Raw genomic sequence first — 17,965 nt, 5'->3', positions numbered from 1 at the left:
ATACGCACTTGATGTAGCAAGTACTTGAAGGATTAAGTTGATTTGGAATCCTAGATTAAATCACTCAGACCTTCAAAAAAATCTCTTTTTCACTCTCTCTGCCCCCTTCTCATGCTGACACTCTGCCAATCTCATGTGGGCTGCACACAAGGATTACTGTATGATCCATCTGGAATGTACCAGGCAGATAAGTACTTTCTGCTCCTAAACACAAATTCATGCATAATTACTGACTGCCATAAGTAATATAAAAAGAAAAATTAAGACAGCAAAGATCTCTGTCTCTCGAGATGCCATCTTCAAAACAAGTTATTTAATCCTGTTAAGATGGACACACCTGGGCTACCAGAGTTCCAGAATTAACAGGCCAGAGTACTATTGCCAACGTAACGTTCTCCAAAGACGTTTGCTTGAAACACAACCAACGTTGCTCAGTTCTGTTTACCTGGCAACTTCTACACCACTACAATTATAGCAGTCTATGGGATTATGTTCAACAGATTCAGTTTACAGTTCACACACACAAAAAGGAAACTGCCTGTTTAGCAGTATTTTGTCTACAGAGCTTCATCCAGGATGCTTCAGAACAGCTGCTAAAAATGTTTCATAGAGACTACAGGTGGACTGACTCCCTCTTCTCTAACACCACAAAACTAAGAAGAGGCAGATGCTGTTGGGTACAATTTTGATTTGCTATTCCCAACAACAATTTTCTAACAGCAGCAGAAACTGTAAAATGGGTCTATCAAGCTACATTTGAAGTTGGACCACACAACCAGTATTCAACCTCTTTTGCCTGAAATCTGAGACTGTTTCCTAACATAGTATACCTGAAAGAGGGCACAAGACATCACTCTGAAAACAAGGCTACTGAAACAACAGCAGAAAATGCCTGCTCTTTAAACAAAGCACAGCTGATGTGTTAAAAACTAGTTTCTAGATCAATCTTAAAAGAGAAAAATAATGAAAAAAAATAGGCAAACAGTTGCCATCTAAGGTAATTATAGAAGTAAAACTTATTAATTAATGCAACATGAAAATCCCCCCCTCCCCCCCGCCCCTTCTCTCCAAGTCACTGCACAGTTCACAAATTTTCTGGGCTTCCATTATATTAGTCAACAGGTCAATTATTGTAGAGCTCAATGAATGCTCTCGATTATGTCATAAATTGTAGCAGACATCCTGCAGAGAATTTCAGCACAAAGGAAAAGAACTGAAAAACCAAAGTGGAATACATTTACAATAATGGAATTTCAAGATCACAAAGCCAAACATGTTTATGGGCATGTTTTGCAGGGTTACCTATGCCTATTAGTTCACATTTCCTTTGGAAACACTCCCACAAAACAAGACAGTAGATAAACACTGAGATTATGTAGCCCATACACCTATTTCAGAAAAATATTTTGTTGTGTCTGCATCTCCAGGTATGTTTCCAAATTTTACCCCCCCACCCTGTAAGTGGCAATTCAAAACTAAGAATATACAGACCCATTACATTATGGGTCTGCACTGCCTTGCCATCTTGGGTTTAGAGTAACATTGAACAGGACAATTTAGTCTCATTTTTCTCTCACAAATCATAGTGTATGCTGTTTCAGTAGACTCTACATGATGTCCTAAGACCCTTACTCAGAAGTGAAAAAAGTGTTTTTATTTGCTCCCAAGAAGCAAAAAAGATGTTTTCTTACTCGTTCATATTCATCCTTGGCTTTACTAAGCATTTCCAGGATGTCAATGGGCCTGCTTTCGTTGCAGCCATTGGTTCTGCTGGGACTTTTTCTGTCCTGGGAAACTTGCTGCGATCTCTGAGCTTCTTGTTCTACCACTCTGGAAAGGAAAAAAACAGTACTTTAACATTTTATATAGAGTTAAAATCTTGCAAAAAGAGTCAAGTTTACTGCTGGCATACTAGCATGTTTTGTTCTGCAAGAATAAAATCTAACACAGAGCTGACCAAAGATACACAAATTCTCATTTGCTACAAGGTTTATACAAGTTAAACTGTCAAGTGGTCTGTACAGTTTAGCTCTGATACACAGGGCATTGCTCTGTCTTTCACAAAGACTCCCTACAGTAAACAAAACTCCTGTAAGACTTGTCATATTTAGACATTTTTGCAATAAAATATGTGGGCATTCAAGTATGTGTTATACAGTGAACACATGTATTATATCACAGACTGTAATATACATTTGTTATTCTTTACTTCCTAACACATTTTTTTCTGTATTTAGCCATGCTATTCAACAAAAGCAAATATGAAACAGTTCTAATTTATGGTAAGGTGATTTATGATAAGGTGAGCCTTATCTACAACAAAACACAGAGAGTGGGGGGAAAAAAAAAAAGAGAGCTGGCTCACACAAGATGTCTCTGAAGTCAGTCTTCAAGAAGACTTAGGGCAAGTCACCCCTTATTCCCCCACTTAAAGCAGTGGACAAAAGGGCAAACCATGTCCACCTGTAGCTGCTCTGTGGTCATTCTAAATACCTGCAGACCTACAGCACATCTTTTCCTCTGGCCTTTGGTACCCACAGTTCATTCATGACTTCTACTCCATCCCTACTTGCTTCAGTATCAAAAAGACTTCAGTTTAAAAGGCAGTTAGGATATGCAAGAAGATGAGGTGTACTTGGTATGTTTCATTAATAAAAGCAAGGGCAGCATGTACTCCTAATCCATATGCAGTTCACAAGATATACATGGCTGGGCAATGCGCTAAAGCTTATCCTCTTGAAATAAACACACCCCAGCCTGTAATCCCTTCTTTTTTAAGCCTGCATTAATCAAATACGTTAAGAAAAAACCCCAGCACTGTAAACAGGGCAGAGCTCTGGAGCTGGCATGTCACTTGAGAACTCTCATGCTGTGGATCCAATGGCTGATGGGGGAGCCAAGAGGTGCCATCATAACAATCACAGAAAGTATCAATCATTCTAGCCTCCAGTTTCTTTGGGTCAGTTAGGATTCAGGACAAACTCTAGACTTTATAGACTGCAGAGTAAGTAGATATTCATATGCCATTTCTGAGGAAAAAAACAAACAGCTGGTAGTTTCTTCCTAGTTTCCTAGCAGCCAAGCACCTTTGTTAGAGATGAGTGGTGTTTATGTGAAGAAAGGTTAGATTTGGCTGTTTAATAAGTCAATGCTGCTTTCAAAATTACTTTGAAAAGTTTTAATCATCCCAGCTGCTTACTGAACCAGCCTCTCATTAGTAAAGCTTTCTCTGTAAGCAAGCATTCACCTGCAAACCTAGCTCAGAAGAGGGAGGCCAATCTACACTCTGACAATTTCTAAGAACTGCAGCATGTGCTCATTTGGATGAGGCAGCTCAATACTGTACAACTGTTTCTATGGTGACACCCTGAGAGAACAATTTGTTCTAGCACCCCACATGGTCATACAGTCCTGACTTAGGACCTATCTAAACTCAGCTCCAGAGCTAGGAATGAGAAAGGGCAAAGTAAAAAGAACCCAAATACTTTGCTGAGACTTTAAGTGTCAGCATAACTGTATCAGCAAAAATAAATAGGTTCAAAGAAAAATTCTGGACTGTTGGGAGTCATACTTCTGCTGCCTGACAGGTGAATCTAAGGCTTTAGTATAAAGGTCTTCTGCTCTTGAACTAGTTGGTCCAGAAGGTTTCAATATAACATCTTCCCACTACACTAGTACTAACTGGTCTCACAGCAAGGTATCTTCAAGGAGCACAGCTATTTCAGAGAAGTGTTTCACACAGATTTCTCAAAACCAGTTAACAGTAGTTTTCTACTGTCCATGATGAAGTGTTCATTAGAGTTTTAAAGCTTCTATCTTTTTCCTTTAAAAACTCAAATTATTTTATCATGTAAGTAACTGTCTAACAGCTCTTCCTCCATCTTCTGCCTTGTACAGGCTACATTCTGCAGGTGGCAATGGGGTAAACATGAAAGAGTAAACCTGCAGAATTCTCTGGGAGACTCTCCCACTGCTAGTTTGCTGCCTGTATCTCAGAAGCCAGTTTAGGTCTTCCTGGTGAACCAGTCAACAAGCAACAGAGTAAAGCAAATCTATAAATTAGCCTAAAAACGAAACCCCTACACATTTACATGTCAGAGTGCCATAGTTTCAAAAGCCATTTGAAACCCCTTAGTTTCTGTCTTCTAGAAAGCTCACTTACACAAAAGCATTTTAGCTTGACCGAAATTAATTCCTCCTGGTGTTAAGTTTGAGGACCCAAACTTAAGCTTTTTGCTTCAGAAAATTCTAGAATTAAAAATAAAATTTAAAAAAATATTCTGCAAACTAAATACTCTGCTGGGAAAAAAAGGTAAACTGATGCAGATCTGTACATGAACATGCTCTGTAGGCAATCCAGGATTAAATCTTTTTTAAGCAAGGCCTGCTGTTCCTTTCCATTATATCAGTGCAAGAGGCACACATTCCTTCAGGGATACACTAGCTGCTGTGACTGTTTAAGATGATCTGCAGTTATAGCATTGAAAATGTACCTGGCACAACCTTGCAAAAGGGGGAGAGTGGAAAGGCAGGGGGGAAAACAAGAGAGAAAGAAGGTGAGAAGTGAAGCCTGTGATTACAAAGCCTACAAACACTAATTTACTTTTCTTTTGAAAGATAAGCCACCAATACATAAGTAGATGACCTGCAGTCTTGCTAATTCAGTCTGGCACAATAAGGTCAAGTCAAACAGCAGGAATGAGAATGCAAATCTCCTTGGAACCTTTTATGGTTATGTTTTTGAAGCACTGAGGTACTATAAAGGCAGTACTTTTTCCTATCAGTGGTAAAGCAAAATCCAGCACCTAAAGATTGTAAATCCAAGTTTCCAGACACAAAAAATTGCAGAACAAAGTTAATACTCTTGAAAGACAATGTAAATACTGATTTCAAAATGTTGCTATCACACCCTGAAATGAAACTTTCCTTCTCTAAGAATCTTTTATTTTTTAGTTAGAGAATATCAATATTTTGCATATATATATTAAGTATTTTCTTAAAAACATCTTTCATCCCAGGATGAAATAATTCCTGCAGTTGTAGCCTCTTTGGTATAGAGAGCCAGAGAGAAGTATCAGGATTGTTACTTTCCTTCAGACTGCCTTCTACCCATTTAGAGGGGAAAAAAAGCTTGATGTTTGTGGAAACAAAACTATAATCAACAAAACTGCATCACTCTGCTTCTCATCAAGGTTATAACAGCCACCTCAGAAGCACAGCTTTTCCATCCTACAGCAGTATGCATCTAGAATGCCTTCACTTTCACTAATATGACTCCTTCGATTCTCAGAAGCTGTAAGGCATGTGGTACCATGGGAAGTGTGATTTCATTCTACAATGCTTTTTCAACAAATACAAGCAAATACATTTGCACTAAATAACTTTCTCAGTATAGAAATGGCTTCTGCCAATACTTTTGGAACCCCCAAACCTATACACAAAGGAACCAGAAATATTTGGACATTGCAATATCTAAAAATGAAGAAAGACTTGACAGAAAAAAGCACTCAGATAACAAAAGACTTACTACTGGCAATACTAAGATCACTTATACTTTTTTTGACCAAGTTAGTGGCACCAAAGATTAAAAATCATACTAAAGTGAGGTCCTAGCCAGGTCAGCAAAATGTAACTGTCTGTATTCTGTCAAAATCCAATCAATAAATCTTTTTATGTACACATTTGATTTCTCTGGATTCACGTGCATAAGTTTGAAGTAACAAAGCTCGATATATGTCCCCCAAAATCTGCCTGATGCATTAACTCTCATTTTGGTTTCAGATACTTTTAACCCACAACCAATCCACATGATAAAAAAATGCCAACATTTCAAAAATATATCTTAGTTTCTTGACCTTACAAAATACTTTATATTCTCAGAAACATTCTAGGATGCTGAGATGCTACAATCACAAGAGACTGAGTCTCTGCACCATAAATGGGGTGAAGCAGTAACACCAACTTTGGCACTTCTGCCTGTGTTTTAATAGAGCTGCAACATGGACATCAGGGATCCAAGAAAAGGCAGACCATGGCAGTTTACAAAGGAGAAGACAACAAAGCTTATACTGTTCCCAGACTGTCTTTGAAGGAGCCTCCTGGGCTACAGTTATTTCCAGAATATTACAGAATGCAGCAAAAAACTTCATGGAGTGCCTTGTCATGGCAAGGCTGGTCTGTTACATGACTACACTTTTAAAGATCCCTGAAGTATCTATAGCTTGTGATTGGTGCTGGAGTGACTAGACTAGTTTAATACCAAATGAACTCGAGTTTTGCTGTATGAGACTTAGATCTGCAGTGTAGCTATGCATGACAGAGTAACAACACAGTAGAGTCTGAAAGATTCAGCTCTGTCTCCCACTTCAACATTATTCATGGCTTTAAATTAAAAGGTGCATTACGAGGAAAGGCCTTTTGATGCTCTGTTTGTAAAGAGGTGAGGGAACAGGTATTTTGTTATTTGTTTTGGAAGCAGTTTCTGAGAGTCAGTGTCACACAACTGTTTTCCATTAATCCTTCTATTTCAGTTAATCCCTTACGTTTACACAAACCAAGTAACAGCAAGAAGTCCAACACGGCTGGGGAAAAATGTTAATGCTGTAGGTTTGGGGTTTTGGAAAGAAAAGCTCTGATTACTTCAAAAACTGGTACCAGAGGAATAGTGTATTTTTCTATTTAAGAGGAGAGGAAAAAAGTCAAAGCATGCTCAGTATATTAGTTTATTTTTTTCTGGACTGCATAAAATAGAGTAATAAGAGCACAATACTTACTTAGCCATGAGTTTTGCTATTCGGTGACAGTCATTCTTGTCATAAAACCATATACTGTAAATTGACACTTGAAAACAAGGGGGAAAAGAAAAAGCAAGTGTAAGGCAATAGTTATAAAAAAAGACATCAAATCAACAGGAAAAACAATGAACATCAACAACTCAACAAACCCCCCACAGTCCATTAGATCTGCAATGGATGAATTATCATCACTTTCTATTCAAATAGTCTCTGTACAACAGACTGCTATTTATAAAGCACTCAGAAATTGCACGTGTGCAAACACAGCTACAACTTCAGTCTGATTCAATGCAAGAACTTCCAAATGTTTATACTGTTTGCAAATAAAAGTGGTAGGAAAATGAAGTTTTAACTAACAGATACCTTCCCGCTACAGTTGCAAGGTGTAATGTTTTGCATCACTGACTTTACTATTCCTAATTTTAAAATCTGTCAATTTCTGAAGCTCAGCAAAAAAATTAAAGGTTGAATTCCAGTATTAAGAGTTCAGTCAGAGGCTCTGGAAGGTGGCAGTACCAAAGCTCCAATCATACTATGGCGTTCATGGAGCAGCCTACAACTAGACAGATTCATACTAAGCCTTAACTGAAGGTATCAAAGACAAAGCAATGAGAGCAAAAGGGTTCTGGCTTCACAAGATACTAAACCCCATCCCAGCTTTCAGAATAACTAAAATTCCACTGAAACCTGGCAGAAAGCTTTATCACTGAGCTAAAAGATACTCCATCAGAGGGAGAATCTTTATCAGTAGTGCCAAGTACTATTTCTTCATCAGCCCCACTTCAAAGCGGCCATTTTTACCCACACATCTACTCCTCTCCTCACTGTCCCCTACAGTTGTACCAACACCACACATCTGAACAACTCTTTTCAGAATTGTATTTAACCCAACCCTTTAAGCAGGTTATTTTAATTCTTGGTTCACCTATTATATTTGCATAGTATGCAAGTAGACTGAAGGCAAATGAACACTTTATATATGTATGTTACCAATAAAATAATTCAAGAAAAGACACTTCTAGCCTTTTAAAACTCATCTTTACAATTCAGTTCATGCCAATGTTTTAATGAAATGATGAAGTGATTACAAAAAGAGGGCTGAAAGCAAAGGAATGTTAAAAAACCCAAACAGAACAAAAACAAAAAAAACCCACACAAAAATATATAACCTTTTGCAGCGAGATACAGATTTTTACTTCAAAGTAAAATCTTTCCCTCCCCCCCCACCACCATTTTTCCCACCTCAAAAAAGCAATCTCAACCAAAGCCTACTCAAAAGTATGTCAAGCCATGGCAAAGAGGGCAATTATTTCCCAAACCCTTCTCCTAGGCCTTCCAGTTATCCTGCGTTCACCTCGGACCGTCAAGACGCCAAGCCTGTACCTCATTTCTCTAACAGTCTTTTCAGAGCAAGTGAAGCTCTCCTCTGCCATTTTTGGGGTTTCTTTAATTAAAACCCATCTATGTTTATTTGGGTGTTTAGTTTCTTTAGAAGCTACAGAAGTAACAGAAATGAAATCAAGAAAGAATAATTTAAAGAACCTTCTTCTTATAAAAGACACAAGCCAATTTAAAAAAGCATTTCATACATGTGCCAAATCTTTATGAGATATATACTAAATACAATTGGATTTTCTGCTGCCTAGAAACCGGTAAGTTTCCAGTTTGAGCTACTTCAGTCATGTAGAATATTGTAGCACTGAAGAAAAGCTCCTTCGCTTCCCTGAATTCATTATCAAACTGCCAACAGAAAAAAACCCTCCTTCAAAAGCATACTTGCTGAAGAAATGAAGATATGAAACTCATAATACATCTTAATGCAACAAATGATTAAAGTCACACACAATTCTGCCAGAAATGGGTCTACACAAGATGACCAGAAGTAGATTCAAATCTCAGTTTGCTGTACAGTGCATCGGGCTTTATTCCACTTTGTACTACTGGCAAGCAATCACAGGGAGTCACTTCAAAATACTACCAGTATTACGAAGATGTAAAGCAGATTATGAACAAGTAAACTTGGGCATTAACTTACACATGGTCCAATAGGCTAGAATGTTCACCTTTCGCTTCAAGAGAGGACTCATCCTACCAGTTCAGCTCCCCTGCCCCACAAGTGTAGGTGTGTGTCCCAACTACATTACTGTATTTGATATTTCTTAAATGCATGCAACTTCAGCTATGAAAACCCTTTAATAAAAACAGAGTTGGTACTTCCCAGTTCAAGCCTGTGATCTTTCTACTACACCCAGTATAAACATTAGCTGAATGTTTATAGTTCTAATAGTTCTATAGTACATCATTCTACTTCAGCTCTTATAAGAGTTTCATCCAGAAGTCATCACTAAATGATGTGACTCATTTCTCATTTCTCCATCTAGTTCAACCCTTTTCATTCAGCTTTTTCGACACTGAATGCTGGGCAGCACACTAAGGCAAACTGTCAAAATGTTCATGAGACTGTAGCCAGAGACTGCCATGCCAGAAGTGTACATGGGAGTCAGCAGTACTGCCAGTTTCAGAGATTCCAGACACAGTCTTAAGCCTCAAGCGCGTCAGCCATTTCTGCGTCATCTCATTCAAAAAGTAAACCTGTTCAAAAGTTACCTTAAGTAGTGAGAAGAGATGACAGAAGAGAGAAAAGTTTCATTTTACAGTGCAAATTTAGATGTTGCTATACAATGAAGCAGAACAACTGCAAGTGGAGGACACTGACCTTTCAAACTCTCTCTGAACAGAGTTTTGAAACCCATGCTACAAGGTAATCACAAAACCCAACTTAACCCAGTATTACTCCCATGAAGAAAAGCACATACGTGCATCGTGTGCATATGGCATATGAATCACTTTACAATTCAAATACACCTTAAGAAAAAGCACATAAAGCAATCTCTCAAAGCTCTTATTTTTCAGTATTAAGGTTTAGATGAAATGCCAACTCTCCTCAAACTGTTCTAATACCTTTTTCACTGACACTCCTCATTCACTATGCATCTCCTCCTCAATTTAAATACTAGCCTGCCACATAGATTTATGTATCATTAGAATTAATAAAAACATCCCTCCCTTCCTTATTGTTGTGAGTATCTAACGCCATACTTCGTCAGGCTGTTAAAGTATGGTGTGCAGCAAGAAGGACTACTGCTTTCCAACACTGAACCAGCATGGAACCCCCCTTCCAGTTAAAGTGGCATCTTTCAGGTCAAGGAACATATTTTTAGAACATCTTAACAGCTTTTGATGGTTCCTCCCCTCCCCCCAGCTCACATTGCTGCTTCTGCTACAAAGGTATCAAGAACAGGCTCCTTTCTTATCTCAGACTAAACCACTGGGTTAATACGCTTGCTGGAGCCATTTAGCTTCAGCAATCAGAGATATGTTATATACTTAGTGCACTGCCAGCCGGGAGCAAAGCTGGTAACAAGGACTTTCCTTGCTACTAAAAGATGCCCTGTTTGAAACCAGCCAGAAGCTCTTTCAAAGAATTTTAAAAGCTGTTTGAAATAATGCAACTCATTTTGCTTTTGCTGTGCTGAATTCAAGTTTGTTTACGTAATGCTAATACAACAAACCCAGAAGACAGCACTTGGTAACTGAGTTCTCCACGTAAAGATGAAATTACTGACTCTTACTCTTGGACACAATTAAGAAGCAAGCAAGCAAGAAAAAAAAAATCTCAACAAAACCCCCCACAACAAACAAGGACCATTCATTTCAGTCCCCGAGTTTCATGCTTAGCATCTCTCTTTTCAGCACAATGGAAATCAATCTGCCTGACCTCCCAAGTGAACTAGCTTGGATTAAAAAGCCTTTTAATCATGACCGACATCACCAATACAGAGGGAAAGTTATAAATGAGAAAGAAGACTCCTTCTGGAAGACTTTCAGAGGTAAGACAGCCATTGTTTAAAACTTTGACTAATTTTTCCTCTGTTAAGGAAACTATCAGCTCCAAAGTCTCCTGTTGCAGACTGACAGTACTCATCTTTCAGACTGGACTATTATTGCTGTTATTGCCAGAACTGCATTCATTTTTTTACACCTAGTCTAAAATATTTTTCATAAATTACAGATAAGAGGAAGAAAGCTGAAAATCCTTTTAAAAAGTCAGATTCAGAGCTTCATAAACAAATACTCTGAATACTCTTAAGAATATGCATACATACAGAGGGAAAGCAAGACATAGATCAAATGAACCTTGCATACATATTCCAGATTAAACACTAAATAGCACATTAAGTATGAAGCATAATGTGAACAATTCGACCTTTTAAGAGGAGTTCCAAATTTAAAAATGTGACATTCAGTCAAACAATTTTATTTTGGTAATGCCTTGATTTGTTCCTATTTGGAGACACTTGCTTTCTTTAGTTCTCAACAAAAAGTAGAATACCTTTTTGTTCTATGTACCACTGTCACTGGTATAACGTTGCACAGCTTATCATCAGTCACATCCCCTGTCATTTTTACTTTAGGATCTGATGCCTCATGAATAATGGTGTAAGTTTCCAGGCAGCATTATACAACTTTTAAACATACCCTTTCTCAAAATGCTGAGGTACTCTTTTGGAGCTTGAACTATATCATGTAGACAAAATGATTCGGAGGGAAAAACAAACTTCTGGAGCTGGGAATGATATCCCCATTAACAGCTAAAACATTTAATAGGATTATTTTCTGGAGGAACAAGCATCTCTAGAATAACAAATAACTAATTGACTCAAATGTCTTCTATTTCGTTCAGTGAACACAACAAAAGGTAGACATAAGAAAGGCACTGTATCACTTCTCTGTCCTCCTTCCAGAACAGCCATGAAATACTCCTGCAGATCCCACCCTGAACAAACAGGGAGAAACTCCCCATCAACTATGAAAGATAAGTCAAGTCTCCTTTCCCCATAAGGGAGCAATTACCTAGTCTTATTCTGGGACTATGAAAAAGCCTTTGAGCAAAATCTATAAAGGATCTCATGTCTACAGCTTAAAAGTAAAGTTCTGATATACAGCAAACAAATTCCACTGTATATTAAAACCAAGTACTTGAACAAGTCAAATAATAACAGAATGGTATAACTCACCAAAATGCTATGATCTAGCTTGAGAGGTAAAGCTCCCTTACAGCCTCCAGCCAAGCACAAACAATGTTTACATACTGCTTGCAAAGTTACTCGTAGAACTTCTTAGCAGCTCTGCATAGACTGGAGGATGTCACTTGATAGAACATCTCTCATGCCATCAGACTGCCAGGAGTCTGATCTGGTATACATGACAGACTTTGCCCTTGTTATCTTTTTAAGTCAAGACCAAATACTGTTTCTAAAACAGTAAGGCCATTTTCAGTTGTAAAGACTGCTGACATGAAACCTTCCCTGAATATGTGGCAGCATAACTTTGCTTTGATCGTGTTCTACTACTACTACAACACCTTGTTGGGGGAAGGGTAAACCATGATTTGACATGGATCCTGTTACAATGCAAATATACAGGCACAGAATATGTTTGTCTCTGCCAAACAGCAGTATTAATAGACATCAATTTAGGTTTTAATCAGTTAGTTTGAACTATTCCTCATCTTTAAGGTAAGGAAATAGAACCACCAGTTCAAAAGTTCATCAGTCTTAGCAGGACAACTTAAGAGTTTCTAGTGATCACAGTGGATGTCCTCAATCAGGGTACACACACAAACAAAAAACCACACAAAACCCACCAAGAAAAAAACAAACAGAAAAACCCCCAAACCACCAAAAACCCCACACTATACAAGAAAGCTATTACCAGCACTCTGTAAAATGAGGTAGTTTTCCCTTGCACAACCTATCCTCTTCCAGTAATTTAAGGATCTCAGAAGAGCTTCACATTAATTCCTTAGGGATACGCCATACTAAGCTCGTAGAGGTACACATTACACTAACCACTGGCTTAAAACTCCTGTTTGAATTAGTGCCACAAAACCAAAGATATCCATGACAGAAGGTAGCTGAGACGTGGACAACATTCCACATTAAAAGAACTTCCACAAGAATCCTCTGATCTGGCCAAAATTACAACTAGAAAGATAAGAGAAAAACCACCCCACAAAACAAAAGCACCTTCACATCACTTCAGAACGCAGTTAGTTCCCACATCCAGTCTATAATATTTTCCCTGTTCACCTCTGTAAGAATTTCCTTCACATTCTTTTCTATGTCATCTCTATCCTAACTCCCATGAACCTCCCACAGATCTTACACAATAATGTCCCACAGGAAAAGGAGAGCTTTCATCAATGACAGAAAGGCATATAATTAGCTTTAGGGATTTCTAAAGAACTCACACACAGCCTACCTTTTTGATTTCTTACTTTAAGTGATCCTTAGCCACTCCCACTAGCACATGCCACAGTAGTTCCACAGCAGTTCCTGCTTCCTGATAATATCAGCAGTTCCAACAAACAAATGAATCAACCTCCTGCTTTCCTCATGTCACTGACTTCACCATTACGTCTTTCCTCTACTGCCATATCACCAGCCATTCTATCCTCACCACCATCTACAGCTTCTCTTCCTTCTAAACGAGTCATTTACTTCCCTAACTTCCTAGACTTCTCAACTTACTGACAAGTTTTGACTCTTCCCTCTTGATAAGACTTACAGAAGGAGGAGTGCTAACACTTAAAACAGTGGAGACCACCTCCTTTCATCTGCTCTTTGTCACCATAGTAGAGTCTATCCTACTGCCTAGAGATCCTAGAGGCTTTCCAAGGGGGAAACAGGAAAGGATTAGCATTTGACTGCTCTTTTAGGTACACCAAAATATAGCCAAAGCAGGGTTCCTATTTGTAATTCAAGGGGACATTCTGATAGGAAGAAGACATGGAGTTGAAGAATTACTATATCCAGATAGCACAAGTTCTCCAAGTAATTCAGTAAAGACAGCCTGTCAGTAGACATCCCCAAACTAGTTTAAAGACCTTCACTTAGAGAAGAGGGTGTGAAATACCACCTTTGTATCACGAAGACCCTCTGCTCTGTATGATGCCTTTTATTATCTCCTTAACCCAATGTAAATTTCATGTACACATATACTCCCTCTTCCTCTAAGGGCTACATAACTTACACTTTGAGCTCTTGGAGTAACACAGGACTTCTATTGTGTCATTGGAACACAGTGCACTGGGACTCTGAAGCTCACCTATTCTTGGTGTTAAATACTTTCAAAATCTATCAATCTTCATTATTCTTCCACAGTTTTTATTGATGCTATAGCACTGTGTATAGGTTTAGATTAAACCTATCAGGCCATTAATTAAAAAGAATATAGCAATATTCTTCTTTCTTAGTATATCCTCTTTTTATTGAGGATTTAAGTAAATCCAACACTGTAAACAGTGCTAGATCACTGGATACTTCATTGGAACCTGTCCCATTACATTACACACACCTCATAGTAATCAGAAGTTTATATGGATTAAAGAAAGAATACTCACAGCTAGCATTTCTGTAGAGAAGAAAAGGTTCATGGAGCTGGAACTCTAAATCTTTGTTTACTGGTTCAACCAGGTTGTGCATGTTCAGTCGATTCACTATCGTAAAACCATGGTAAGGCGAAGCTGACCTATTGTTGCAATTAAAACAAAGACAAGGATTAGTATCTTGATCAAGGTACATGATTTTCTGAAATGGTTATGAATCAATCTTCAAATCTCCATTGCTTTATTAGGTGAAGCTCCCACAGTTATTCCATTCCTTGGCATGCCAACTAATTTCAATGTAGTATTCCACTTGTCTCCAACTGGCATCAGGATTAAAATTACAGTTCTGTATTCCTGATCTGCTGAATCAAAGATATGCCTCAAAAAATAATCTATTAAAAAACCCTAGGGCAGATGCAGGATTAAAATACAAATGCATTCAACATTTCACCTATGATAGTTTTTGAGGCATTTTAGAATCCTGCACTAGAGGAGAAATAAACATAAATAAAATCAAAGCACTTAGAGAGCAACATTTACCTTACTGGAGGCAGCTATGGCAGTTAAAAAGGCTGTAAGCTTAAACAACATGAAATACATTTAGAGGGGAATCCTAAGCAGTAATTTCTTCCTAAAGGGACTCTCTTAAAATAAAGACTTAACCCTGAAAGCTCAAAGAATATATCAAATTGTGCTTCACAGAGGAACACAATTCTGAAACTTCTATTCTCCAGATTTTTGTTAGATACCAGGTGGGAGAAGGAAACATCAAGCAAGCAAGCACTGGAAATTCAAGATAGTTTCAGACCTGTTTAGTCTTGCTGCATGAATGTCATGTCAGCATACTCAACTGTCCCTGTAAGCAATGTGATGAAGGCAGAGTAAAACTGAGCTCTAACCAGCTCCTGGGTATTAATATTCTTGCAACAACGTGGCCATCTTTACCAATTATCACCTACAGAATCTCTTGCCAGCTTCTAAGAAGGGCACAAACAACCCTTACCATCACAAGTTGCCTGGAAGCTTTTTGCTTTGTTTTTTGGGGTTTAGTTCACTTGTCTTTCCTATACTAAGTATTTCCAAGACAGAAGCTAAAGCAAAGAACTGGTTACTAGTATCTCTTGACAGTGCTAGGATAGAATATTTTAATGACCTGGTCTTTGAGAGTCTATTTCAAGATCCATTATTGATATTTACTGGATTCAGCACAGTGTTATTTCATTGCTAGATTTTGTTACTTGTCTGTAATTTAAAAAGTAAGTCCATGATGGGTGTTCTGTGCTGGTTCTCCCCACAACCTCTTTCCCCTGTTCCATACAGCTGCAAATTTCTTTGCACAGTATTGATGAGGAAATCAAGTAACTCCAAAAACCATACACTAGCAGATCTTCAGTTTTTGGGGCAGCTTTGTCATTTACAAAGACTTCTGCCATTTTTTAACAGTAAGTTAGGGCAGATTATTTAATAAGTCATCAGGATTGTTTTCATAATAAACTTCTCTGTATTTTAGGAGACAATGGAAGACTCAACATTTAACCAATGCTACTGGATTAAGGAAACAAGCTTGATAAACTAGGTTTCATGTGGGTACATATGCAATGTTTATCACCTTTAATGACTTTTCAGCAGTACTATTAGGTGCTTTTGACAGAGTTATTTACTTATGTGCAGAGTTTATTCTTTTCAAGTGAATACACAAACATTAACAGCTGGACAAATATGTAACTATGAGTTGATGTGATGGCTATGATGCCACTGGAGGTCTGCTTCTTCAGGAAGCAAGATACACGTCCCTCCACCCTCCCCAGAAAACCAAACCCAAACAAGCCTTACCTTTTGTACACAAATAAGGTCCCTTCTATGTCAGTTTTCTCCTACAAAAGACAGAAGTTGTATTTAAGAGATGTGCCTGTTCACACAGCTATGTAGCTTTTGCACAGCATTTTAATTCCAGAGATTTGCAATACCCTTGTCTTTCCATGAGGCTTGACACCATAGGTCTAAACATGTCTCTTACTTTCAGAAACTACCTCTTTTCTTCTTTTTTTTCTTAGAAAGATGAAAAAAAAAAACCCAAACATAAACAACTCTGTATACCACTCTGATGATGTGACATACAATATTTCACAACCTTTCTAAGCCTGAGAGGCTTTCTCACAATTCCTTAAACACGTACTACAGTCCCTCAGTCTGCACATACCTGACAGAATGTCTCACAGTAAGTGCCTTACAGGACAGCAATGCCAGCATAGCCAAAACCAAACCAATGCAACTATGAACCGTGGCTCTGTTTCTGTTCGGTGTTCAGAGCGAACTTTACCATGCAAGCAGAGAGAGCTGTGTGCAGCTCCAGCGCTGCTTTCGGCAATCTGAAGTTCGGCATATTTGAATTCTTCCAGTTTTGTATTAAAACTGGTAGCCAAGAAAATCCCCTACATTTTAATGCAATGACGAACACTAACATTTCTCAAACCCCACTCCTCCTGAATTACGCCTTGGTTCAAGACGCACAAGTAACAACCGATTACAATTTAGGGGGTGTGTGGGGGTGTATATATAAATAAATAAAAGTAGACAACCCAGCAAAAGAAATCTGGGCCCCCCCAGCTTCTTTCGGGCACCGCCACCCCGAGCAGGCGAATGACGCTGTGCCTGCTCATGCCCCAGCATAGGTTTCCCTTCCCTCCGGCACCAGCGCCCTGCCGAGGACGTCACCTCCAAGGGGAGATGGCACCGAAACCCCAAACCTCCCCTCGGCGGGGAGCAGCCCTCGCCAGGGCCCCGTGCGGCGGCGCCGAGCCAGGCGGCTTCTCTGGCGAGGGCACGGGCCAGCGGAGCGCGGCGTGGGCAGCACCAGGCCGCCTCCCCTGGACTTACCCACTCGTTGGCCTTCGGGCTGAAGCTGTAGAGCGCTACCTGGCCGGTCACGTCGGCGATGCTGGTGATATATGGGTCATGCTGCTTCAGAGCCGCCAAGCTGATCTCCTGCCCCGCTCTGCTCACCGACTCCATCTTGGCTCCCGGCAGCCACTCGCGGGGGAGGGCAAGAAGCAGCCGTGCGGTGTCACCGGCGCACCCGTCCCTGCCGCCGGCCGGAACGCCGAGCGCCGCGCCTGCCGTTCCGTGCCGCAGTTAGGGCCCCGCCAGGGCTGCGCCCAGGCGGCAGCCGGCCCCGCCAGCTTGGAGCAGCGAGACTTTTCCAGCCACCTCGGAAACCACAGCTCCCTGCCCTGGCCTCGCAGCTCCTGTGCCCGACGCCTTGCTGGGCCGTGGGGTTTGGGCACCGGCTGTGCCCGACGCAGTCCCTAGTCCCTGGTGCCACGCGTGACCCAAGGCTGGGGTTTGCCGTTCACACGCCGCCGCCGTGGAGGGATTGGTGGCCTTGTGGCACAAGGTTGTGAGCCACAGGGCAGCGGAGGGGCGGAAAACCAGCTTCGTGGGATTCGACCTGATGCGTAGTTGGCAGGCTGCGGCGTGTCCCCCGGTGCTGCGGGTGCCGGCGGAGCGGGCGATGGGCGGCTGCGGTGGCTGTGCCACCACCAGCTGCAAGGTTTGGCCAAGCCCCCGTCGGAGCTGGCATAGATGAGCCATGGCCTCCACGCTCCCGTGCGGCCAAGTGTCGGCAGACACCTACCATCACCATACTCTGCCGAGCAGAGATGTCACTCCCCTGCCGCCCCCCTGAGTTTCAGCCAGCTGTAGCTCCATCCAGGAGGTTTAT

The 17,965-nt window shown here is 40.1% G+C and overlaps 1 protein-coding gene and 1 long non-coding RNA gene across 2 annotated transcripts in view; one reads left to right on the top strand and one right to left on the bottom strand.

The window, feature by feature from the left end:
* LOC137450855 (uncharacterized) overlaps positions 1–10,679 on the top strand; it is a 33,435-nt gene extending 22,756 nt beyond the window's left edge. The window contains exon 3 of the long non-coding RNA XR_010989665.1: positions 10,548–10,679. This is a non-coding gene — a long non-coding RNA (uncharacterized lncRNA). The remainder of the gene's footprint in view (positions 1–10,547) is intronic.
* Positions 1–17,282, bottom strand: part of DCP1A (decapping mRNA 1A) — a 33,484-nt gene extending 16,202 nt beyond the window's left edge. The window contains exons 1-5 of the mRNA XM_068157800.1: positions 17,122–17,282; positions 16,078–16,118; positions 14,260–14,387; positions 6,774–6,840; positions 1,692–1,830 (exon numbers count right to left, since the gene is read on the bottom strand). Of these exons, the coding sequence (XP_068013901.1) occupies positions 1,692–1,830; positions 6,774–6,840; positions 14,260–14,387; positions 16,078–16,118; positions 17,122–17,256 (510 nt within the window). The 5' untranslated portion in view covers positions 17,257–17,282. The remainder of the gene's footprint in view (positions 1–1,691; positions 1,831–6,773; positions 6,841–14,259; positions 14,388–16,077; positions 16,119–17,121) is intronic.
* Positions 17,283–17,965: the final 683 nt, after the last annotated feature.

This window comes from Melanerpes formicivorus, unplaced genomic scaffold (genome assembly GCF_026170545.1).
Source record: "Melanerpes formicivorus ecotype bairdi unplaced genomic scaffold, bMelFor1.0.p_v2 SCAF_38, whole genome shotgun sequence".
In the NCBI taxonomy this organism is placed as follows: Eukaryota; Metazoa; Chordata; class Aves; order Piciformes; family Picidae; genus Melanerpes; species Melanerpes formicivorus.
Note: the sequence above shows the minus strand (reverse complement) of the source record. Positions and strands in the feature narration are given on the sequence as shown.